Consider the following 25,628-nt stretch of genomic DNA (forward strand, 5'->3'; position numbering starts at 1 on the left):
AAAAGGGGCAAGTAGGTGAGTCTTTCAGTACTGAATGCCTAATATAGAAACAGATATTTTTAACGGTAATGAATACATTCATCATATAAACAAAAGAAACCCAAACACTCTAAAAGCATAAAGTTAAGAGTAACCGTTCTTTACCTCACCCATCTCTAACGGTAACCACCGGCCTTTTATTCCTCCAACTAGAATACTCTATGCATCCCTGAACAAGCCCATACTGTGCTATTTTTAATCATACTTAAAAAAAAACAACTCCAGCTGTTGGCGGTGCGGGCTTAATATATCGCACAGCTGTTAATTGTGGTTTCTTTTTTGGTAGCGGCACTTAGATGCGTATTTGCCTGAGTTTCCATTGCGGTAGGGAGGTGCAAACACAGAAATACAAAAATAGCGCCAAGGTTCAAAGAAGTCCCAAGCTTGGCGCACCAAACCAGGCGGCGGCGGGAAGAACCAGGGATCAGCTCCAACCGTGAAAAAGCGATGCCGACTCCGGCGGGTCGTGCGCGCCCGGCGGCCCCTCCCCACCGGCCGAGGACGCTTGCCCAGTTCCTGGACCTCCCCCTTCACCGAGGCTGTTGGGCCCAGCCCCGCCCCCAATGGGCGGGGGCGGCGGGGCTTGCGCGCCCAAAAGCCCGGATGGGCCGCGGCTTCCGGCGCGCTGCGCTCGGACGGCAGGGGGCGTGCATCCGCCGTACCTCGGGCAGCTCGGCACCTTTGGGGGCCTGTGCGGCCCGGTGTGACTGGAAGGAAAATGGAGCAAGAAGCCTAGCCTGAGGGGTAGCTCTTACCCCTCTGACCGAGGTCCTGCCGCTTTTGCCGCTAGGAGCCTCGTTCTCCTTCGGACCTAGTGAGTTCGAGCGCCCCGGCGGCCTGGGCCCGGCGAGTGGAATGGTCGCCGAGGCCCAAGGCGTCGGGCTTCCGCGCGCCCCGTGACGGGAACTAGGAAGCCTCGAGGTACGGCTCCCTAACCCACCCCGCCGACTCCAGGCGCGGCAAACCCCAATCAGTGAGCAGCAGGTATCGGCCTGGAAGCGCGTGGGCAGTTCTGGGTTTGCTTTGTGACTTGGGTCTCCCCGGTCGCTCTCATCCCCCACCTGTGCCCCGCGCGCAGCCTTTGTGCATTTCGTGGTGGGGGCCGCCGGGCATGTGGGTCTGTGGAGGTTTTGTTGGAAGGAGGCGAGGTTGTCGCCACTCGGGAGGAGGGCGGGTTTTTGGGGCCGCGCTCCCAGCGGGTGGGGGTTTGGGAGGGGGTTCCGCGGGCACGGGGGTAAAGGTCAAGTGCGCGGGGGGCGCTGCCGGGGGCGGGGGTGGGTGTTAGAATAATGACAGGTGCCTTTTCGGTAGCTTGTATCTGCCGGGCGCTACGTCTGGGCAAGATTGGGCTGGTTCTGGGGGCAGGTTGACTCAGCTTTTCCTGTGGGGCTGGTCAAGTTCGGACACGTTCCGCGTCGGTAGTAGAAGGAGCTAAGCCCTGACTTGTCTCCAGCTGGGGCTATTTAAACGATGCCTTTTCCCAGCTGTATTCACTGGCTGTTTGAGAGAGAGAACCTGTGGTCACCGACCTGTAGCATTTTCTGCTGATGTAGGTAAGGACCCACTTGCTAATAAAAGCATTATTTATCTCATTTCTATATGATTTGTCTTTTTTTTTTAACAGGTATTTCAAGTTTTTATCGTGTGTTTTCTTTTCGTACTCGTAGGCAAATGTGCAATACCAACATGTCTGTGTCTACTGATGGTGCTGTAAGCACCTCACAGATTCCAGCTTCGGAACAAGAGACCCTGGTTGGTATTTTTGTCTCCAGTGTAACTTTAGCAAAAATTTATTTTATGAGGTGATCAACTAGATTTCACAGACCCCAGTTATAGCATGGCTCTTTAAGTGAAGTTGTAGTACATAGCTTAAATTCCTGCCACTCAGGCATAACTGTGGAGCAAAAGTTACCTGTAAGAATCAATATTTATTTTCTTAGCTTTTTACCACACTGAATTAAAAGTCAGTTTCATTATCTTCTTAAGTATGGATGCTGAAGTTATGTTTATTATGTGACTGTTTTTTGTTTTTTTTCTGTTTTGACCTGTCAGTATTTAACTTTTGTAGAAGTCAGAAATAATTCATGCTTGTTGTAAAGATGTTAGGCATTACAGAAAAGTATAAAGTAAAAGCTGAAAATTCCAGTCTTCTGTTTTGACCATATCTGTCATATCTCCTTTTTAGATCTTTATCTATGTGCATACACACATATATATATGCACATGTGAGTTTTAATCTGTCGCGGTTCAGTTTGTTTTACTAAAATAGGATTATACTAGAGATGTTAAGCAAATAGCATTTATGTCAATCAATAAAACCTACAGAATTCTTTTTTAACAGCTGCATGGTAATCCACAGCATTAGTGTACCATTTAAGAAATTTATGCCTTTACTGATAGGTTTTCTAAAATTGCCTTTAGTTTTTGAGTATTACAGATGGTGCTGCTTTGCATATGTATCCTAACACAAGTGTTATGTGTAATAGTTTTCCTCTCTGTCAAAACTGAATATTATCACTGTTATTTTGCCCTTTTTTGGCAAAAGGTATTATATTATTGTGTAAGTGTGTATTTCCCTAATCTTTGGTGAGGTTGGGCATCACATCATTGGTTAAATCATTTGTTTCTTTTGGGGTTTGCTTGGTCTTATCTATACACTTTTAGGCTTATTGTATTTTTCTTAATAATTTGTAATAGTTCTCTGTGTTTCAAGTGTATTTAATTTTTATCATTTACAAATGTTAAAAATTAACTTTGCTTATTTGTTCTTTTTCTCATTGAGAACATTTTTATAAAGTAAAATTTGACTTTTGCTGGCTTTTGAATTTCATATGATGTTTTGGAAGAACTCTCCCATCCCAAGATTATACAGATAAACTGCTGTATTTTCTTCTAGCATTTTTTATTTTTACATCTAGAATTTATCTTTCTGTTCTTAAATGTAAGATTAATAATGGTATTGTCTTTTATAGTAGTTTTCTTATTAATGCATGTCTTTTAAGTCTTAATAAAAAGCTGATGGCTTTCCATTGGAGACTTTGACTTTGGGTTGTTTTATGTAGTTTGAAGTTAATATAGTATATATAAAATTTTAGAAGGAAAAAAAGTAACTTTTTATGTTTTCTGGGATAATTCATTCTTTAAATAGCCTGAAAGTAAAGCGCATATGTAAGCACATAGGAAAAAACATATGATCAGAACAATTAATGATTCAATACTACATTTATTGTGTATTTTAAAACTTTCAGTTATTAAATAATATTATGTTGATTAGCTGGAAATAGGCAGTTTTCTTAAATCTTGTTCTGAGGGTTAGATCCCGAACTGGGTTGCTGTCAGATTTCAAAGTTAGACAGGATGGGAGTATATTGAAGGGACTGCAGAGGCACCAGTCTGTATAGGGGTGGCTGTGTAGCTGTAAAGATACTTGAGTTTTGAAGATTTTGATACAGCAACAGATAGGGAGAAAGAGCATAAACACATTACATCCCTGCCCCCTTGCCAGATATTTTCTCAGTACAACTTGGAAAGCCTCTAGGTCAGAGGCAGACAAACTACAGCCTATGGGCCAAATTTGGCCTGCTGCCTACTTTTGTGAATAAAGTTTTACCAGGAAATGGAGCCACATCCATTGGTTTACATATAATTTATGCTTCTGAGTCATACTATCTGGCAAGAAAAGCTATAAACTGTTTACTGTCTGGCTCTTTAAAGAAAAACATTAAACCCTGATCTAGTTGGCTGGCTCCTTCAATACAGGTCATATGTCTTATTTGTCATTTGTGTGTGTGTGCAATACCCAGTGCTGTCTGGTGCATGGCAGAAGCTCAATAAATGTTTGTCAAGTAGATATTTGGAATGTAGACCAACTAAAAGACAGCATGATATTATAGTAGGAAGAAAATGCTGGCTTGCAGTTGAGGGATGTGAGTCTCAGTCTCCAGATCTGTTCTTAATTATCCTTGTCAGCTTGGGTTAAAGTTCGCCAGCGTTCAGGAACCTAATCTGTAGAAAGAAAAGATTGGTAAAAGGACCCACCATAAAGATTTACTCTTTTCTCTCGTATTTTGTAATTTAGTTTATAGTAAGCTCATTGGGGTATTCCATTTACCGTTGAGTTTGTAAGGTAATAAGCAGATGATAGAAATAGCTGGAGGAAAAAGAATAATTTTCACTGCCCTGGCATGGGTACTGTTTTTGATGGCAACTGATGATACTTGAGGGTTCTGTGATTATTTGCATAATAATTATATCCCAGCATTTTCTTCCCAAACACAGTCTGTGGTATTCAGTTTACATAGTTTATTACATTTAGTGAAAACATTATGACTTAGTTTTTGAGGTCTCTAATGTTGTGAGGTAACATTGTGTTTGCTACCTTTATTGAAATTCTTTATGGATGAGTATTCTGCAGGCTTATAGTTCTGGAATAATTTGGAAGTATAATAGCAACTCTGTGTTCTTTATAGGTTAGACCAAAGCCATTGCTTTTGAAGTTGTTGAAGTCTGTTGGTGCACAGAAGGACACCTATACTATGAAAGAGGTAAGCTGAACTTAGTTAAAAAGATAACTTAATGTCTTACTAGTTACGTATAGCCGTGGGGAGAAATTGGTCATATGGAGGGATTTTCAGTAAGCAGGAATGTTAAGTATTGTGGTCATTTGGACTATAATTTGAAGCTGAAAATTCAGTTTATACTCGAATTTCATTTGTCAGCCCGGAACTCAGACAAAGGGAAGCTCTTTAGGGGTTCTTAGCCATTTTGTGCTGTGAACCCACTTGACGCACTGGTAAAGTCTTAAGATTTAGCAGCAGATCTAATAAATGTAATTTGGAAGTAGTGAGGAGCATAACTGATATTTTGAGACGTTTACATCAAGCATAGTATGTATGATATGAAAAATGCTTGTGATTTTATTGGTGACAAAATCACAGTTATTGTTAATACTTTGTGATTTGTTGCCTATGTTCATAATTGAAGGGCAAGCTAAATTTCAGTTAAAAGTTAGTGAAAATACAGACAAACATTTTTTTCCCATCCAAATTAATGGACCCCCTGAATTCTATCCAAGGACTTATTGGGCATTCATGGATCCCAGGTTAAGAACTTCTGCACTAGAGATACATGAGTACAGTATACTGATCTTTCTGGGATAGAGGTGAGCTGATTTGTGAACATATGTTCTATTTAATGGATACATTTCAATGTATTGTTCTCTAGCTTTAAATTTGTGCACAGAAGCATGTTCTTCATTGAGAGATGGGCCATCTTGGGGAAAATTTCGATGTGAATGAAATGTGCCTCTTCCCCATCTCTCACACTTAGTTTATGGGGCTCAGATTACTTAAAACACTGAAGGACCTTACTTACATCAGCATAGTGGGCAAGAAAAGATTCCAGACCCTTTTCCTTTTTAGCCACATTCAGAAGTTTCCTTATGGGACGTTTAGTAGAAAGAGTCTAGGTTCTCCTCCTTCTTCCTTTCCACTGTCTACCATCTCTTCCATCCATAGTCACATAGGAATATTCCTTTAAGTCTGAAGCCTGCTTAGCCATTTAAGTCTATAGACGGAGCTTGCAGGGAAGTGTCAAGGAAAATGATGTTTTTGGGATGTTAACTTGGGTTTAACCTTATATTATCATTATATAACCAGTTAAGGAAACAAAAAAGTATGACTAGTAGTAGGTAGAAATAAGGAGAAAATTGATCAAGGTCATCATAAAGACTTAGAATGCTAATATTAAACCGTGTAACAGTGATGTATATATATTGTCTGACACAGTGTTCAGTTGTAAAATCTTTGTTCTGTGGTATGTGGGAGAGTAATGAAAGCTAGTATGGGGTAGTAGAAAGCACACTGGGCAAGAAGTCAGAAGACCGGGTCAGTTTCTTATTTCTCATATGCTGATAACAATTCTATGAAATATCAGAAGGAGACAGTACTTGTAAAAGTACATTGTAAACTGTAAAACACCATATGTGTTTAGGTGGTTGTTGATAGGTTTGTATGTGGATGTCTTAAAAATGTATTGCCTACTTTGTTTTAATGGAGCACACAAAATATAATTTAACTGTATGTGCATGATTCAGGGTCATTATTTTGATTATTTATTGTGTAGATTATAATGATATCTTTAAGGGTTTATTTCATTCACTGAATTCTCCCAAACTCTTCTGTAGATGTAATTCGTCATTGTCTTCTCATCTGTGATGACCTCAGAGGTTGTTGAGGTATATGGTGTGCAGGACTAAATGACTCCAGGTCACTGCTATATTTTAGTTGATGTTTTTGATTCTGCAACTTTTCATTGTGATCAGTGGTTTTGCATTTTGCTGCCTTTTCCTTTCTTCCTAATAAGTAGTACCTAGATATTTGGGCAAAGTTAAAGTCTGCCAAAAAAAGAGAAGACACATTTTAAAGTTTAAGTAAATCAGAAGCAGTGTCTCTACTTTAGTCAAATTAAAAGAAAAAGATATAAAATCAGCTTTTTTTAAAATTTTTTTTAGGAGTACAGAATGGTTGTTATTTAGATGGTTATTGATGTGGTTGCTGGTTGTTTAACCCTCTTCAGATAAATGAGATGTTATCGAATGTATTTGAAACAAACATTTAATTTTCTTTAATGCTCAGAAATCATATTTCTGTTTCAGGTTATATTTTATCTCGGCCAGTATATTATGACTAAACGATTATATGATGAGAAACAACAGCATATTGTGTATTGTTCAAATGATCTTCTAGGGGATTTGTTTGGAGTGCCAAGCTTCTCTGTGAAAGAGCACAGGTAAGTTCTTTAGTCTACTGTAAAATACCAGCTGGGCAAACATTTCAGTTCACCTCCATCCTCACTCCCTTTTGGCAGAGAAAATTGTTATTATATATAAAAGATGCTGAAATTTAATTTCTTAGTAAAATAGCATGTTACTTGAGAACTTGGGTTCTGGAATCTTACAAGCCTGGGTTTGAGACCCAGCTTAGTCATTTACTAGCTGTCAGACTAGGTAAATTGACTTACCCTCTTTAAGCCTTAAGTTTCCCCTGAATATGAAGTAGGAACAATGTAAATACCTTATGTGGAGGTTATAAAGAGGCAATGTGTAAGCATTTAAATATTAGCTACAGTAACTGCATATTAAAAAAATATTATTATTGCAGTCACTTCCAAAGACAGTCTTTATGATACCCTGTGGTAATTGCTTAAATTTGAGCCCTAGTTACTTTGAAGATCTTTTTCATATACCATTATGGCACTTAATCAACTGAATTTAACCCAGATAGCATTTCTAGAATTACTCTGCCGAGAACTTTTTTTTTCAGACTTTTTTTTTTCAGTCATTCTTACTTTACATTTGGAATTCCTTGTTTCATTTTTGTTAGTCTCTTTGCAGTGTATCTTAATGAGAAGAATACTTTTCACCTGAAACATTTACCTAGATTCTACTAGTGTTTAATGTTCAATAATATTATAGCTAAAAAGATAAGTGGGATATTTATAACTTTAAAATAACTTCATTATTATATGTATATATTCATTATTGAATATTAAGAAAAGACAGAAAGCTAATGATAGGGGAAAAAAAGACTGTAATTTGTCATCGAAAGGTATTTTTACTTGTCATTTTTACAACGTATTATGCACAGATGTGTTTTAACCCAGTTGTGAACATACTATATTTAATTTCATCCTGCTTTTAAATTAACATACAAGCTTCTTTCCATTGACAGACGATATCTGTTTAATATTTATGTTATTTTATACTTGGCCTTGGGATATAAGCTCTAATTTTATAAGTTTAAGAAATAACTATATTGATAATTTTGCACCATCTGAGTATTGAATCTTGATAATGTTTGGAGCTGTAATTTCTGATATGGAAAGCACAAATTTAAAATTATCTTTGACTTGAATTCTAATGTGTTGAGAGGTTAAACACTGGGGAAACTACTGACTTGGGGAAAAGGTACGAGTAGGAATATTGATTTTTTTTGTGAGTTTAAGGAGCTGTATCATCCTTAAACAGTGAGTTTAAGGATGCTGTATCATCAGTCCCAAGGATGAAAAAAATTAGTTGGGATTGGCACTTTCCCCTTAACCTTGAGAGTTAGAAATGATATCTTGTGACCAATAAATGTTCTCTAAAGTCATTAGTTGATGAAAAATGTACCATGACTTCACTGAGTATTGGCATAAGTGAATTGTTTCCTTATGCTCCAGGAGGGCAGAGATTTGTTTTTATTTCATTCTTTGTTTTCCCCGATTTCTAGAACAGTGACTGGTACTCAGGCTGTATTAAATGACCGTGTACTGCTCTATCTTTTAATAAATTTTCAGATCAAGAAAGAAAATCCATTAGATGATTGGTCTAAAGTTGATAAAAGTCAAAACTATAATGAGGGCTTCCCTGGTGGCGCAGTGGTTTGGAGTCTGCCTGCTGATGCAGCGGACACGGGTTCATGCCCTGGTCCGGAAGGATCCCACACGCCGCGGAGCGGCTGGGCCCGTGAACCATGGCCGCTGAGCCTGCGCGTCTGGTGCTCCGCGGCGGGAGAGCCCACAGCAGTGAGAAGCCCGCATACCGAAAAAAAAAAAAAACTATAATGAAGTTCCTATATAATGGGTTTTGCATAACCTGCTATTTTTTTAGGCAGTCTTCGTCTGTGCCCGGAGCTAGATAAATTCTTTTCTGTTTGAAAATACGTATGTTAACCTGCCTCGTGTGTTTGCACCAGTTCTCTGGGGACTTTTGCTAAAGTCTCAACAAGGCATGTTTCAGGAAATGGAGATGTGAAATCTTTGCACTAGGGAGACTTTAGTGATTATTAAACGTGGCTGCGTGTAATCATTGTGCAAATAATTATTATGGTGGTTTTTAGTGTCTAGAAGCTTATCAGTACTTGAATGTAGTGATTAAAACTTTGGGTTGTAGCATGATAGTTTATACTAATATGCATTTAAAAGTCTTGTTAAGTCTAGTTAAATACATTTTTATTTTAAAATGTACATGTTTTTTTTCTCTCTACAAGGAAAATATATACAATGATTTATAGAAACCTGGTGATAGTCAATCAGCAGGGTAAGTTCATTTTGAATTCCGTAAGCATGTACTGTAAAAATATATTAAAGACATTCTGTGGATGTGCAGACATCTTATAATTGTGATTTGCTTTAAAAGTTGCTCTCATTGTATATTTAATTATAGTAAGGGTATGATAAATTTAACAGGAAGAAATACATATGAGCTAAAACAACATAATACTAAGTTTCTTATGCACATTTATTTGCAGTGGATATTTAAATATCCTATTACATAAATTTAAGCCTTGGGATATCAGGTTAGAATTTGCTTTGAAAGGTAGATAATTTCAAAATCTTCTGCATAGTAGCGATAGGAGCAAACCTTGAAACGTATTCAAAGGCTTAGGGAAGTAATACAGATACCTAGGTGGGGCCATTTGAATGGAAGGGTTCTTGTCTTGTGTGTTTTTTATAATAGACAAAACTTTGTTTACCAGTTTGTTCAGGTGAGTGCCATTTTACTTCCCTTCCTTTAGACTTGTAGTTCTTAACTGGTTATTTTTGGGTTCCGTATCCTGTTGATAATCTGATGAAAGTGCTAGGTTCTTATTCCATAACGATACACCTAAACATACACAGTGATATGCCGGTAAATGTTTATCAATCCACTCTCCAGGGGAAGAGCCTTGATTTGTGGTTACTGGTTTCCATAATATAAATACTCTCAGCATGACCATTTTCAGCCACAAACATGGAGTTGGGAAGAGATGAACACAGTTTGCTTGGGAGTGCTGGTAGGAGCTGGCTCCAATACACCACAGGCTTTTTTAAAAAAATTTATTTGTTTTTACTTTATTTATTTTTGGTTGCATTGGATCTTTATTGCTGCACGTGGGCTTTCTCTAGTTGCGACGTGCGGGCTTCTCATTGCGGTTTCTTCTCTTGTTGCGGAGCATGGGCTCTAGGTGTGCGGACTTCAGTAGTTGCACCACAGGCTTCTTAAAATCCATTCTTTTTTTTTTTTTAATTTATTATTTATTTTTGGTTGCATTGGGTCTTGCTGCGTGCATGCTTTCTCTAGTTGCGGTGAGCACGGACTACTCTTCGTTGCAGTGCATGGCCTTCTCATTGTGGTGGCTTCTCTTGTGGTGGAGCACGGGCTCTAGGTGCGCGGGCTTCGGTAGTTGTGGCTCGCGGACTCCAGAGTGCAGGATCAGCAGTTATGGCGCACGGGCCATACTCACGGGCCATATGAAGTCCGCCTGCCGATGCAGAGGACACGGGTTCGTGACCCGGTCCAGGAAGATCCCACATGCCGCAGAGCGGCTAGGCCCGTGAGCCATGGCCGCTGGGCCTGCGCATCCAGAGCCTGTGCTCCACAACGGGAGAGGCCACAACAGTGAGAGGCCCGCATACCGCAAAAAAAAAAAGAACTATTCTCAGCTTGTTCATTTTCCAGAACGAACTGACCACTCCTTAGTGCTCCCATTATTTCGTATCTAGATTTTATTGTTATATTACTTTGTTACACTTACTTACACATGTGTGTCCTCTTCAGGTTTGCAGTCTGCAGTACACAGTACAGTGTTTATTAATACGACGTTTAGTAAATTTATTGAATTGAATACTTATTCTTCCAGGGTTAGGATTTAAGACCCAGAAAAGCACATCACTGTCTTATCCCAGAAGAGAAGTAATTATTAGGCTGGTGACTTGACATTTTGTTTTACAAAGCCCTTTATGAAATCAAATGAAGGCAGATAAACAACTGTAGTATCTCTTATAGTATTTTCAGTTTTCTGAAGTATAATTATCCCTGATGTGTTCATTCATTCATTTAAATCTTGGTTGATTGCTAGGAAGATTTTATTAATGAGATGGTGACCTGTAGATTACTTATGTTATTTCCATTCTGAGTTTGTTTCAGGTTTTAGTTTAATATAATTAACTTCAGAACTCCTGTATCATTGTTCTCAAACTTGGTCACACTTAGTGCTTCCTTTTTATTACATCTGTTTTGTAACATCTCTTATACTAAAAAAAATATAACCTATTTATATGGACAGCTTAAATCAGTATAATACCTTGCCCATAATATAAAAAATAAATAAACTGTTATGATAATGCATATAATTTCAAAATGTTAATACTCAGACCGGGCTTCAGTGTTAAGACGAAAATATTTCCAAGGGAGTAGTAAAAGGTATTTGGTTATGATCTTAGGTGATGGTATATATCCCACATCTGAAATTTTGACTTGAGCTCCAAGTCTGTACATCTACATACAGACTAAACCTACCTACCTGAAAGTTTTATCCACTTTTCAGTTTATCTTCCCATCCAAATCTGTTCATCATCTGAAGTTTTGAATTATACCACCCATTTATCCACCCAAGGTAGAATCTTGGAATTCTTGACTCCTTTCTCCTTTGCCTTGTATGTCAGACACCAGGTTCTTGTTGGTTTTTACCTTTTTAATTTCTCTGGAATTGATCTTTTTTCCATGTCTTAGTTTAGACTTTAATGCTTTTCATTTATGTTATTGCAGTTGCTAATACTGGTTTCCCTACCTCTGTTCTCTTTTTCTTCTATTTTGGCAGAGGGAGTTGTCACTCTTCTGCTTATAGTGACCATTTAGGGGTTCCTTATTGCTCGCTGGGTAAAATACTTGCTGTGAACTAGCAAATCAATTTTATCTCTTAGATTAAACCTTTTTAATGGTGCGTGGCTGCAGCAGTGCCTTAGGGAGGAATGTGAAGTATTAGCTGGGGAGGATGCAGTGATTTGGGATCGGTGGCAGGAATATTGCTTGTTGATATCTTTGTGCTGTTTAGCAAGACAGGCAGGATCCTTTATGATCCTGCTTACATTCCCATAGTAATGAAGTACCTGTAGTTCCTGCAACAAACACTGGTAGTTCACTTCTGAATGCTTTTTGCACAGTGTTTCCTCAGTCTGGAATAGCCTTTCCCAGTCGTACTTCCACATATTCTACTATGAAACCTCTCCTGATTCCTTGTTACTCAGACCTTGCCACATCTCTACCAAATAACCATTGCTTCGTCTTCTCCATTAACTTATAATACTTCTTTTAGTGTGCTTATTTTATTGTACTTTATAACTATTCTTATGTATCTTCTATATTAAAATTGAATTATCCATTTACGTCTCTAGTATTCAGCACAGGATGGCACTTGGAGACTACACGTTCAGTGTTGGTTAAAAGGTTAAATTGTATGAGGAGTTTGTTCTGGATAACATCTATTGAATAACCCTTTCTTTCCTAGTTTGTGATTCTTTGTTTTTATTTTCTGTCAGAACCATCAGATTCAGGCACATCTGTGAGTGAAAACAGGTGTCACCTTGAAGGTGGGAGTGTTCAAAAGGTAATCTTGAACTCATTCTACTGTGATGTTTCTTGAAAATTTGGAGTGTTTAAAACAATGAATTTTTAGCTTCTTCGTGTTATAAGTTTGTGGGTTTTTGTTTTTTTCTCCCTTGAATGCTTAGGACCTTGTGCAAGAGCTACAGGAAGAGAAACCTTCATCTTCAGATTTGGTTTCTAGACCATCTACCTCATCTAGAAGGAGAGCAGTTAGTGAGACAGGTATATATGAATATTTAATTGGCACTTTCAAACAGCTTTTCAGTGTTCATTCTTTACTGAAATTAGTACATTTAGGCTTAATGAAATTGTGCTTTTTTGGTTTAGATGAATGAATTTGAGTTTCTTATTTTTATATGATTTATTTGGTTTTAAAATTGCTTTCTTAGCAACATTTTTCTGGTTGACTACAGCAGGCACAATTTTACTGTGTCCTGCTGGATTTTATAGTTAGCCAGCTTTTTGCTGTGCGTGGTAACAGAGGACAAGGATATAAACTCTATTTTAGTCATCATTCTTAGTCAACAGTTAAAGTATTTGTTGTTTCTAATAAATAAAACACACCAGTGAGTTTAAAAACAGAAATAGCATCTTAGAAATGAGGACGAGGTAAAGAAAATAGCTGAGAGCATTTTTAACAGAGAGAACAGGAGGAGGCTGTTGCCTGATGAAAGTCATGATAACTAAAACTGTATGATTCAGTAGAAAAAAAAGAGTTTGGCAAATCAGTGAAGTAGGATAGGTAAATCCAGAGTAGAGTTTTGTACATGAGGGCAAAGGGCAGCAAGTGCAGAGTAAATACATGGGAGTAGAACAAATGGTTATTTGGGGGGAAAAAAATCAAGTTATATCTGTGCCTTATGCCAAAATGAATACTAAATGAGTTGAAAAGATAAATGAAAAAAATTACAACATACTGAAATAGATTCACTTTAAATTTGACAGTGTTAATATCCTTATTATAAGTTTCCAAAAGTCAATAAGAAAAATATTAAAAATCCAACTTGTAAAAAAAATTTTTTTCATAGTAAATAGAAATGACTGATAAATATGAGGAGTGGATTTTAGTGATTTAGCTTTATAGATAACAAAAAATGCAAAAAAGGTGTCTTTTCTGGTCTTTTAAGTTAGGAAAGATGATTTTTTTTTAACTTATCCTTGCTAACTATGTGTTGGCACTGATGCACTGTTGGTGTATCAATTCGTGTAAATTGGTTAACCTTTATGAATTATAAAAAGGCTTGGCTTTCTTACCGTTATCACAGTAATCCACTTCTAGGAATCCTAAGGATATAATCAGAAATGCAAAGATTATATGTAGAGATATTAATTATAGCATTATTCGTAGTTGAAAACATATATGATGCTAGAGAATGTCATCACTCTAGTCCAGGCCATTGTCATCTCTTACCGAGACCACTGCAGCAGCTTCTGATTTTGTTTCTAGTTATTTGCTCTTTCTGTCCTTCATCACAGTACCAAAAGGAATCATAAAAGGTAAATTGGATTGTGTCACTTCCCCACTTTGTTTATTTACCATTGACCTTCAAATAAAACCCACACTTTTATGTTGGCTTACAAGGCCCTGTTCTACCTTTAATCTGGGTTTTGGCTTTTTTCCCCACCTTCACTGTGTTTTAACTGCACTGATTGGTTCCTCAAACAAGTCAGAATTCTTTCCTGCTGTAAGGCTGTTTGCACAGTTTTTTTCTGCCAGAAGTTCTTCTACCTCAGTCTTGTAAGACCAGCTCCTCATTTTTCTATTTTTGCTTAATTATTACTTTCTCAGAGAGGCTGTCCCTAACCACCTGGAAAAGTGGATCCCCTCTTGTTATTCTTTCCCTTAGCACCCTGCTTGTTTCCTTCATAGCACTCGTTATAGCTTGTAAATGATCGTATTTTGGTTGCCTTGATGTTTGAACGTAAACTTCCTCTGGTGGTAGGGATGATGGCTGACTTCATTTTTGTATACCCACTGCCTCGCACTGTGCCAGACAGAAAGAAGGTGCTTGGATTTGTGGACTGAATTGTTCAATTATGATGAACCTATATTATGGATACCATATTCTGCAGCCATTAAAAGTAATGTAAAAGAATGTTTAAGAGAAAACAACCCCTGGGAAATCCCTGGCAGTCCAGTGGTTAGGACTCAGTGCTTTCACTGCAGGGGCCTGGTTTTGATCCCCGGGTGGGGAACTAAGATCTTGCAAGCCATGTGGTACGGCCAAAAAGAAAACAACTCCAAGTTGTACATATAGTGTGATATAAATATGTTTTTTAGACGGAAGTAAATTTTTTAATGACAGCTGGAAAATTATTATGCTAAAATGTTATTAGTAGTTATCTCGATGGTAATATTATAGATGATTTAAATTTTTGTCTGTTTTTTAAAGATTTCTACTGTGAGTAATACAATACTTTAATAATCAGAAAAAAGCCCTAAATGTTATTAATAGAGTTAAAAAATACAGATCAACAGCATGGTTTTGGCCTTCTAGCCCACATCTTTCAACCAAGATCACCTTTTCTTATAGGGAATACAGACATTAAGAACTTATATCAAGAACTTGTGATCTTGTAGAGATAAATACAAAATTAGAGGATATAAGCGTGTTTTGGGAATTCAGAGCAAGAAGAGATAACTTCTGACTAGGAAGATCAAGAGAGGGAAATGGAGTGAGCAAAGGTGTGAGTTGTACCTGTTTCAGGCATATGGATTATATTTTATTTAATGTCATAACCCTGTTAGATACTTAACATATAAGGCTGCAGTGAGCACCCTTGCTCATAAATCCTTAAATGATTATGCAGATATTTGTCTAGGATAGAGAAACTGCCCATAAAATGTTACACTGTTTTGCGTTTTTACCAGTAGTGTATAAAAAGTCCTTTCTCCCAAATCTCTGAGACTGTCTCTCATTTTAATTTCTGTCATTCTCATGAGTGAAACATGGTATCTCATTTCAATTTGCATTTCCTTGATCACTGAAAGGTAAGCCATTTTTTCATGTTTATTAGTCATTTGTGTTTTATGCATTGCCCTTTCATATCTTTGACTCTTTTTTAAATTAAGTTTGTCTTTTACTTGGTTGGTAGGAGGCCTTTATATAAAGTGGATATTAATCATTTTTTATTATGTGTTGCAGATTTTTTTTCAGTCTGACATTTGCCTTTTAACTTCTTTTTTATAGTATTTTATTTTGCCATGTAAGCCTTAAGTAACTAACTTAATCTTGATAGTCTTTTTCTTGAGGGCTTTGTAGTGTCACATCATACTTACCCACCCCGGTATATTCTCTTATATAAGTAGTTGGATGGTTTTGTTCCTTGTATTTGGTATTTTAATCCACTTGGAATTCATTTTTATGTCTGGTGTAAGGTAGGACTCTTCATTTATGTTCCTGACAGATTTGGTAACATTCTCACTTTAAGTCAGAGATAATTTCTTATTTAAAATAAAATGGACCAGGGACTTCCTGGCCGTCCACTGGTTAAGACTCCGTGCTTCCACTGCAGGGGGTGCAGGTTCGATCCCTGGTTGGAGAACTAAGATCCCTCATGCCATGTGGCCAAAAAATAAATAAAATAAAATGGACCAGTTTTAACTGGTTTTGATTCCTGTTGAAAATACTGGATACTAAGGAAATTGAAACATTAGGAATACCTTCTAAGTAAGTTAAACAGTTGGTTCTTTCCAGGAAAAAAAGTGAAATCTTATATCCTAAATTCTGATTTTGACAGAAAAATTGTAGACTGGTTAATAAAAGGTCTAGATGGATTAAATTAATTGTGAGTTGATAAAGTTCTGAAACAAGCTTTAAAGCTTTTAAAAGTGTAGTGTTCTGCTATAACTCTAAGTTGGACAGATCCAATAAGAGTGTTGACTTTTGAAACAGTAGTAATTCACTATTTTTCTCTGTTTAATTTCATTGAAACAATTTTAGTACAGATAGGTAACTTAAGACAGCTCAATTTCTAAATACATTATAGTATAGCAATTTAATTAACTTGTTTTTCTTTACATATTCAGAAGAAAATTCAGATGAATTACCTGGTGAACGACAAAGAAAGCGCCACAAATCTGATAATATTTCCCTTTCCTTTGATGAAAGCCTTGCTCTGTGTGTAATAAGGGAGATATGTTGTGAAAGAAGCAGTAGCAGTGAATCGACAGGGACTCCATCAAATCCGGTAATCCTCTCATTTTAAATAAAACAGGACTCTCTTATTTTTAGTCTAGTTCTGGCAGTCCTAATAAGCATCCAGATAGAATGCACATGTATGATATGTGATTGCTGCTTGATTGCTGCTATACACTTGGTAAAATTTTCTTTCAAATGAAACTGTATAGATCTTCCCCACTCCCAACCCCGGGTTTGCGGAGAAGGGTGGAAGATAATGGAGTTGCACTGGAGTGTGTTGGTAAAATTAGTACCTATGTTAGTTATTAATGTCACCCTACATATTGGAGAACCTTTGTGGGCCAGTGCACCAAAGATATCTTAAGATTCTAAGCAATTTTGTTTTGCATATTTAGAGTAAATATATCTTATTACAGCTCTCAGCAAATAAGTGAACATAGCCTGATATCCACATTTGCCATATGTAGGTCTAGACATCAGGGAAGGTCTTTTTAATAAGGCTGTGAAATATTGGTATATTATTGCATGCATGATGGGAAAGTATCAGTACTTTTTGATCATTGATACAAAATTCCAAAGTATTAGCCAGCATTAACATTCTTAAGAGATATCACTGAAGGAGGTTTTGTAAAGAAGTTTTTGCTAACAAGAATGCTTGACAAATGGAATGTTTTCTTTCTTGTCATTACACATTTGTCTTTAAAATGTTATTAAAATTGGAATCTTTATTTGTGATATGGCAACATTTCATGGCGATTATTCTGGATATTAGTGATTATTTTATAGTTCTCTAGAAGATGTAAAGGATTGAACCAAATGTGATAGTAACCATATTCTTTTTATGTATTATTCTTTATTATCTTTACATTTTTTTCTTCCAAAGCAGTGATTTTATGGATGCAGAGGTGCCTTCTGGAGTTAGTACTTAATAGAGCTGTTACTCATGTAGGCCACTAGATGGCATGGTGAGCTCCTCCAAGAGCAAGTTCTTCATTCAGTAGATATTTGTGTCTTTTCTATGCCAGGTTCCATTTGGCACTGGAGATACAGTGGTGGTCAAGGTAGTTATGATCCCTGCCCTCATTGGGAGATAGGTCATCAGCAATCAAACAAATAATTAAAATACTGAATAAATGCTATGAAAAAAATACAGGGTCTTGAGAACAAATATGTGTGATCTAAAAATTGAATCCAATTAAATAAAACTTGATGTGTCACCAACTTCATGTTTGGATAATTTTATTCCTTACAAATGGTTTTAATACAACGACTATGCGCCATTTAAACTTACAGTCTATTAAAGTTGTTTCAGAATTCTAGCTAAATGGTATTAAAAGTCCTTGTTCTTTCTACCTGGGACACTGCCTTGTTATCAAAGCAGTATAGAGGGTATTTCTTTTTGTTAGTCCTATTCTACGCTCTCTTCTAAAAATCCTCTCTGTTAAAGATCTATTGTTTTTGAGGCAAAGTCCCTAGTTGTGAAAGCTTTTGGTAAGGCTAATTTTTTTCCTTCATTTTAGCTTACGTCATATTATTTGGTCTTGTCATTCACCAATTTGTGAAGGGAGTTAAAGGAAAGTGCATTTGCCTCCCATCTTTTCTTTCTTTTGGGTTTAATACATTGGGGGAACTAAGGCTATATTCTAGGCTCTATACCAGGCAATTAACATATTTTATCACCTCAGCAGCCTCAAACTCCATTTATAGATGGGAAAACTAAGACTTGGGTGTTTCAAATAACTTGTTTAAGATCGCGTAACTAATAATTGTCACAATTGGAATTCAGAAAAACAGGGGTTTTAAGATCTTTCCAGATCAAGCCTGTCTGATACTTTTTAAATATACAGTATTTAAGAGTTTTTAGGTTTTTCTTTTTTGAACATTAGCTAAACTTTTGAAAACTTTTTTTTTTATTATTTGTTTATTTTTGGCTGCGTTGGGTCTTCACTGCTGTGCGAGGCCTTTCTCTAATTGCGGTGAGCTGGGGCTATGTGCGGGCTTCTCATTGCCGTGGCTTCTCTTGTTGTGGAGCACAGGCTCTAGGTGCGCGGGCTTCAGTAGTTGTGGCTCACGGGCTCTGGAGTGCAGGCTCAGTAGTTGTGGCGCACGGGCGTAGTTACTCTGCAGCATGTGGGATCTTCCTGGACCAGGGCTCGAACCCGTGTCCCCTGCACTGGCAGGCGGATTCTTAACTACTGCACCACCAGGGAAGTCCTGAAAACTACTTTTAATTTTGCTTTCTTCATAGAACCCTAGAATAGGAGTGGGCAAAAACTTTTTCTGTAAGGGGATGGATAGTAACTATTTGGGGCTTTGCAGGCCATATGGTATCTGTTTCAGCTACTCAACTCTACGGCTGTGAGGCAAAAACGGCCATAGACAACAAGTCTAATAGACAACGGGCATGGGTGTGTTCAGTAAAACTTTATTTATAAAAATAGATGGGTGGTGAGGCACAGTTTGCTGACTCCTGCCATAGAAGATGCTTTCTGAAATTTAATGTTTATTGTGATTTTTACCCCCTTATTCTAAACATAGTATACTAAAGCCTAGTTAATTGAAGTGTCCAGTTTCTTAGGTTATTAGAGCTGTTATTGTATTCTAGCTTGACTTGTGACTTTAAAGTGATTGTTAATACAGCCTTTTTTTTAGGAATTAGAACTGCAGTTCAATGAATGTTGCTTTTACTACTACTTTCCTATCATCACGGTTTAAAACAGTCTTTTGACCTCAGTGGTTGTAAAATAAATACCTTGTTTTTGTTTTTATAAATGATGGGAATATTAGAGATCATTTAATCCAAACTCATGTGTCATAGATGAAATAGCTGTGGCCTTTACAAGCTAAATATGTCTAGGTTGAAAGTTAACTTAGTGGCAAATCTAGAATAAGAATGTATGTATCCTGACTACTAGACCAAAATACTTTTTCTAGTTCTAGCCTTCTGCTTTGTGTATGTTCCTACCCTTAGCCACTGATGGCAAATATTATGGGACTGAAGGTTCTCTTAGGTTCTTATACTATTAATCAGTTTTAAAATGAATCACATGAGCAGATACAGAATTTTAAAAATAGATTTAAAAAATTATATCTGAAAGCTCTTCCAAAGAAATTATTCTCAAAGTTCATTAAACATAAATCATAATTATTGTATATGTTGTAGCTACTAGCATTCTACCAGTTGGAAGATATAAAGATGATTGAGACATGGTCTTAACTCTTAAAGTATGTATAATTCAGATAAGAAACGTGTACAAAATTATGTTTTGCAAAATTTGTGTGTGCAAATATATAATACTCAATAATATAAGTAGCACAGATAATTAAAGGTGGGGAGTGCTCTTCTAGTTATAGTATTGACAAAGGCTTTGGCAAAAAAGGATGAGCAGAATTTGAAAACTATCAAGTTATTCCAGCTAGAGGGAAGGTGTGGAAGTTGAAGTTTGGTTTAGGAAACAGTTTAGATCTGGTTAATGTTCTTGTTTAGTGGGGATAGGGTGGTGTCTAGTTGGAGATAATATGAAAATGTTAATATAGACTTCCTGTTTGTACCTTGAATGCCAAGGGAATTTGGCCTTTTCTTTTATATAATGGGGTTTTGAACAGAGAAAATATTTATCTAATCATAACCCAGAAGCTTAACCTAGTGTCAGTGTGCAGGATGGAACTGAGGGGGAATTAGGTGCACAGGGAAGAGTTAAGCTGTTGCAGGCCAACAGGTAATGTACATTAAGTCGCTTTTTTTCCCCCTCGATTTTAGGATCTTGATGCTGGTGTAAGTGAACATTCAGGTGATTGGTTGGATCAGGATTCAGTTTCAGATCAATTCAGTGTAGAATTTGAAGTTGAGTCTCTGGATTCAGAAGATTATAGCCTTAGTGAAGAAGGACAAGAACTCTCAGATGAAGATGATGAGGTAGTTTTTTTTTCTCTGATTATATTCTAAAGTTCTTAAATACTTTCCATATTCGTTGACTGATGAGATTGAAATAATAATGTATTCAGATTTCACATCACAATCTTTGACGCTTGATTTATTCAAACTAGAATATTGGTTTGTGGACTTGAGGCTTTGTAATTCCTTGTTGTCTTATTTATATTTTTAAAAATGTAATGTCAAGAAGTCAGTAGGCCTTAATGAGCATTCTTATAATAGTCTACTCGTTTTTAAAAATATTTAATTCAATTCTCCTTTTTCATTTTTAATTTGTGAAAAAGTAAAGCATGCATGCAGTTAAAAGTCACATACTACCACCAGATCTGTTTCCTGGAAGTGACGAGCTTCAACATTTCTAGCTATTTCACTGTAATTTAATACTTCCATATTTATAAAACAAAAATGCTTGTACTGAATATTTTACTTTATTTATTTTAAACATCCCTGTATGTTGACTTTTTACCATAGTGGGTGAGGATTTTACCGTCCTCCATTTCCCCCCCTTTATATTCACTCATTCCATGGCACCTTTGTCTCAGATATCTCATATATAAGATAATTGGACCCCCGTATTTGCGAGTTCCACATTGGTGGATTCAACCAAGTGCAGATTGGAAATATTCGAGTAAAAAAAAAAAATTCCAGGAAGTTCCAAAATGCAAAACTTGAATTTGCTGTGGGCCATCAACTATTTACATAGCGTTTACGTTGTATTTACAACTTTTCATATAGCATTTATTAGGTATTATAAGTAATCTAGAGATGATTTGAAGTGTAGGGGAGGATGTGCATAGATTGTATGCAAATACTATGCCATCTTACATAAGGGACTTGGGCACCTGCAGATTTAGGTATCCTTATGGGTCCTGGAACCAGTCTGCCCACAGATACGGAGGGATGACTGAGTACATGTTGTTTGTTTAGGACTTATCACTTATCACTAAGAAGCCTTACTGGTTGAAGAAAAAGGTGATGAATTGATGGTAATGTTTTTTTTTGTTTTTGTTTTTCTTAGGTATATCGAGTTACTGTGTATCAGGCAGGGGAGAGTGATACAGATTCATTTGAAGAAGATCCTGAAATTTCCTTAGCTGTAAGTATACATTTACTTTTTCAAGGAATCAAAAAATAACATTGAAGTCAAGATTAGAAAAATATGTCTAGTCTACTTCTTGACATGAGGTCGTTTTTATAAAGTTAACATTTTTTTTTAAGTTTTAATGGTTTAAAATATTTTTGTTCTTTTATTGGGTTGGGATCTGTTGCTATACTTTTTAGTTTTTTTGTGTTGGAATTTGAACTTTTGAAGAACTTCATTATGGAAAATTTTGGGTATGTACAGCATAGAGAATAGTATAATGTATCTCCATTGTACTTATCACTCAGGTCTAACAGTTACCAATATTTTGCCAATCTTATCAAATATGAATATCATATTGATTTGTATTAGAATATGTGGTGGGATTTTCTATTAAAGAAATCTGGACTTAAACATTTACATTTCATGCTTCACAGGGTTCCTCAGGTATTGGATGTGTGTTTTTTTAACCAAATATTATTGCTTTAATTTTTGTTCTTAAATACTGCTTTTTGTTATATTTGGATAGGAAATCTCAGTTTTCTCTTTCTGAGATAGAAACAATTATTAATTATCCAAATACTAAAAAGGAGGAGAAATTGTAAAATCTTAGGAAAATATTTTGCTATATTAGAAAATAATTCAAGTAACTAGTTGAGTCATTTGATGTCAGGCTGAGTGAAATGTTTTAGACATAGATCTTGTAATTTATCGGACTCTTGAAGCACTTTCTTCCTGTATTACAAGACCTGTCTTTGGTTTTATCATTTAGTAGATACCTGCTTTTACAACTTGAAAGAACCATTGTGGGAGAATGAAGTTTCCACCCTTATTGCTAATATCTTATGTCATTTGTCAGGCAACTTAAAAATGGTTACATTATTCATGGCAAGATAGGAAGGACCTCTTATGGCAAGTTTTACATGCACAGTGTCCTCAGGCAAGAACCATGCTTCTCGTAAGGCAGGGAGATAAGGGATATGTTCAGTAAAGAGGCTTGGAATGTGGGGGATTTGTTATCCAGATTGCATAGTGGGTGGAAAGGTTGGAGAAATAAGTTGGAATAAGGATGAAGCAATGAGCAGTTACAGAGACGAGAACACAGAAAAGGATAGACAAGTAAAGGGCATACATTCTGGATAGTGACAAGGATGGCAGATTTTATCTGGCTGTGATTGCTGAAAAGAATGTTTTAGCATTTCCTTTGTGGGTGTAGTTAGGGAACACCCAGTTGAGCCCTGGTTTTAGAGCACTTCTAAGAGAGTCTTAGTCAATGGCAGACTGGTTGATAGTTTTGTCTAGATTGATTTGGTGGACTGGGCACAGTATCAGGTTTGAGCCTTTAAGGGAGTGGAGTGGGTACAGGCTTCATTACAGAGAAGATCCCATAGCACTTGCTTCAACAAGATGAACCAACTCTGTCCTTGAACAGATAACTTTACAGGTACATGGTTAAGGTCATGGTGAATACGTTTTTCATTTTAGAATTCTTAGCATAGTTTGGCTGGGAAAAAAATGTATTTACAAGCTCATGCTTGAGGAAAGACCGTTGAGTGCTTTATATAAGACATGAAATGCTGAAAATTGAGCTGTATGATACATTTTACCTTAGACATATTGAACAAGTTGCTAGCGTTGCTGTGACTGGTTATTGAAGGGTTACGGAAGCTAACTGTCTTGTTTCCTTGAAGGACTATTGGAAGTGTACTTCATGCAGTGAAATGAATCCTCCCCTTCCACCTCATTGCAACAGATGTTGGGCCCTTCGTGAAAATTGGCTTCCTGAAGATAAAGGGAAAGATAAAGGGAAAATGTCTGAGAAAGCCAAACTAGAAAACTCAGCACAAGTAGAAGAGGGCTTTGATGTCCCTGACTGTAAGAAATCTACAGTGAATGATTCCAGAGAATCATGTGTTGAGGAAAATGATGATAAGATCACACAAGCCTCCCTATCCCAAGAAAGTGAGGACTATTCTCAGCCATCAACTTCTAATAGTATCATTTATAGTAGCCAAGAAGATGTCAAAGAGTTGGAGAGGGAAGAAACACAAGACAAAGAAGAAAGTGTGGAATCTAGTTTTCCTCTTAATGCCATTGAACCTTGTGTGATTTGCCAAGGTCGACCTAAAAATGGTTGCATAGTCCATGGCAAAACAGGACATCTTATGGCATGCTTTACATGTGCAAAGAAGCTAAAGAAAAGGAACAAGCCCTGCCCCGTATGCAGACAACCAATTCAAATGATTGTGCTAACTTATTTCCCCTAGTTGAACTACCTATAAAAGTAGAATTATATATTTCTAACTATATAAGCCCCAAAATTTAGACATGAAATTTATTTTTATTTTTTTAGCTGTATCAAAGCAAGAAAGTATCTTACTACATGTAGATTTCTCCCAATAGTGAATAGTTACTTCCTTTTAGGAAAATGCCCCTTCTGTTGATATTTTATATTTGAGTTTTAATGTAATTTGGATTGGATATAGAGTTCATCCTTTACCCCTCTACCCCCCCTTTTTTTTTTTTTTTGGGCTGCTCCGCTCTGCATGTGGATCTTAGTTCCCCAACCAGGGATCAAACCCGCGCCCCCTGCAGTGGTAGTGCAGAGTCTTAACCACTGTACCATCAGGGAAATTCCTACTGCTCGTTATTTAAAATAATTTCCACTTTCTCTTAAATGAGAAGTATCTGACTTTCTAAAAAATATATAAGTAGGACATTTAAATGTAACTTATTCAGTACCTTTCATGTAAGGAGGAAAAGTTCGTGTGAAAGATTTAATATTTAAATTTTACATACTCTTAAACTTTCCAATCCTTAGTTTCTCTAGTCTTCAGAGCCTCTTAAAATAAGTCCCCTGCATACGAACCTTCAAATTGCCAACTTTCAAAGATGCGAATGTGAGCTGGCATGTCCAGTCACGAAAGTTCACGGGAGTGGAGTACGTTGTCACGTGCGTGCATCCCCTACAAATGGTTGTGCTTTTGTGTACTTTACTGTGTAGAGTACAGTAGTATAGTATCTTTATTTCAAGCTCAGGATGTCTGGAAGCAAGCATTAAAGCAGCAGTGATGTAGCTGATACTGCTGATGGAAACAAAAGTGAAAATAATTGAGAGTGGAGTGACAAGAGGAAGAAGTATCAGAAGAACCAAAGAGATTCACGATGCAGAAAATGGCAAGGGTTTTTTCTTTATTTGAGGAGGCGCTGTTAGTTTTTGAGGCACAGGACCCGAATGTAGAGTGGTACACGAAGGTTGCAGCAGCCGTTCAGAATGCAATCCAGTGCTACCGTGTTATCTATGAGGAGAAAAAAAGAGCTACTAGACATCATGGGATCGGTTTTTCAAGAGGGTAGGTAGAATTGAATCCAGCAAGGAACCAGAACCTGTGCCATCAGCGTCAGGTGTGAGTGAAATTGCAGCTTGCCCTCCATCTCCTGTTGCTGACAATCCTTCAGCTGTCATCTCCCACCTCTTCTCCCTCCTTCAGTCAGTAACTCTCCTTGCCTGTTCACTTGATGCCAGCCCCTGTATGCCAGCTGTTGTACTGTACTACTGTACTTTTCAAGGTACTGTACTGTAAGATTAAAAATGTTTTCTTTATTTTTTGTGTTTGTTTTTTATGTATTATTTGTGTGAAAATATTATAAACCTATTACAGTACAGTACTATATAGCCGATTGTGTTAGTTGTGTTAGGTACCTAGGCTAATTTTGTTGGACTTATGAACAAATTGGTCTTACGAACAGGCTCTCGGAACTGAACTCGTTCGTTGCAGGGGACTTACCGTATTCTTTCTAGATAAAAGAACTAGGTAGATCGTTTTGGTGCTATGTAAGTAGCACTTACATATTTCTCATTCTCCAGTCTCTTTGATATGGTAAGGGATATAATAAACAGAAGGACTGTTTGTTTTTATACTAGCTGAAATTGTCCTAACTTCTCTAAATTGTCCAAAAATTATAAGAATGACATCCTATAAGAATGATGGGATCAGAACATAAAATTCTGAAATAACTCTCAAA

The 25,628-nt window shown here is 36.9% G+C and overlaps 2 protein-coding genes across 7 annotated transcripts in view; both read left to right on the plus strand.

Annotated features, from left to right (window-relative positions):
• The window catches only part of SLC35E3 (solute carrier family 35 member E3), a 100,649-nt gene that overhangs the window by 48,936 nt on the left and 26,085 nt on the right, over positions 1-25,628 (plus strand). The window lies entirely within an intron of this gene.
• Positions 660-25,206, plus strand: MDM2 (MDM2 proto-oncogene). 5 transcript variants are annotated; one of them, XM_060025190.1, is made up of 12 exons: positions 660-1,023; positions 1,524-1,592; positions 1,707-1,791; positions 4,509-4,583; positions 6,695-6,828; positions 9,069-9,118; positions 12,379-12,446; positions 12,571-12,667; positions 16,476-16,636; positions 20,348-20,503; positions 21,540-21,617; positions 23,294-25,206. In XM_060025190.1, exons 3-12 carry the CDS (start codon positions 1,711-1,713, stop codon positions 23,867-23,869), a joined length of 1,476 nt encoding a protein of 491 aa, XP_059881173.1. In that variant the 5' UTR covers positions 660-1,023; positions 1,524-1,592; positions 1,707-1,710; the 3' UTR covers positions 23,870-25,206. The 5 variants fall into 5 exon arrangements, with proteins under 5 accessions (XP_059881173.1, XP_059881175.1, XP_059881172.1 ...); XM_060025192.1 differs by having other exon boundaries at positions 660-960; positions 1,493-1,592; XM_060025189.1 differs by having other exon boundaries at positions 660-960.

The sequence above is a fragment of the Delphinus delphis genome, chromosome 11 (genome assembly GCF_949987515.2).
Source record: "Delphinus delphis chromosome 11, mDelDel1.2, whole genome shotgun sequence".
NCBI classification, from domain to species: Eukaryota; Metazoa; Chordata; class Mammalia; order Artiodactyla; family Delphinidae; genus Delphinus; species Delphinus delphis.

Bases quoted from the DNA above. Each gene is read 5' to 3' on its own strand.
- MDM2 (XM_060025190.1), top strand. From the start codon at position 1,711: ATGTGCAATACCAACATGTCTGTGTCTACTGATGGTGCTGTAAGCACC. The intron at 12,668-16,475 runs GTATATATGAAT...TTACATATTCAG, and splicing joins GAGAGCAGTTAGTGAGACAG to AAGAAAATTCAGATGAATTA. The intron at 21,618-23,293 runs GTAAGTATACAT...GTTTCCTTGAAG, and splicing joins ATCCTGAAATTTCCTTAGCT to GACTATTGGAAGTGTACTTC.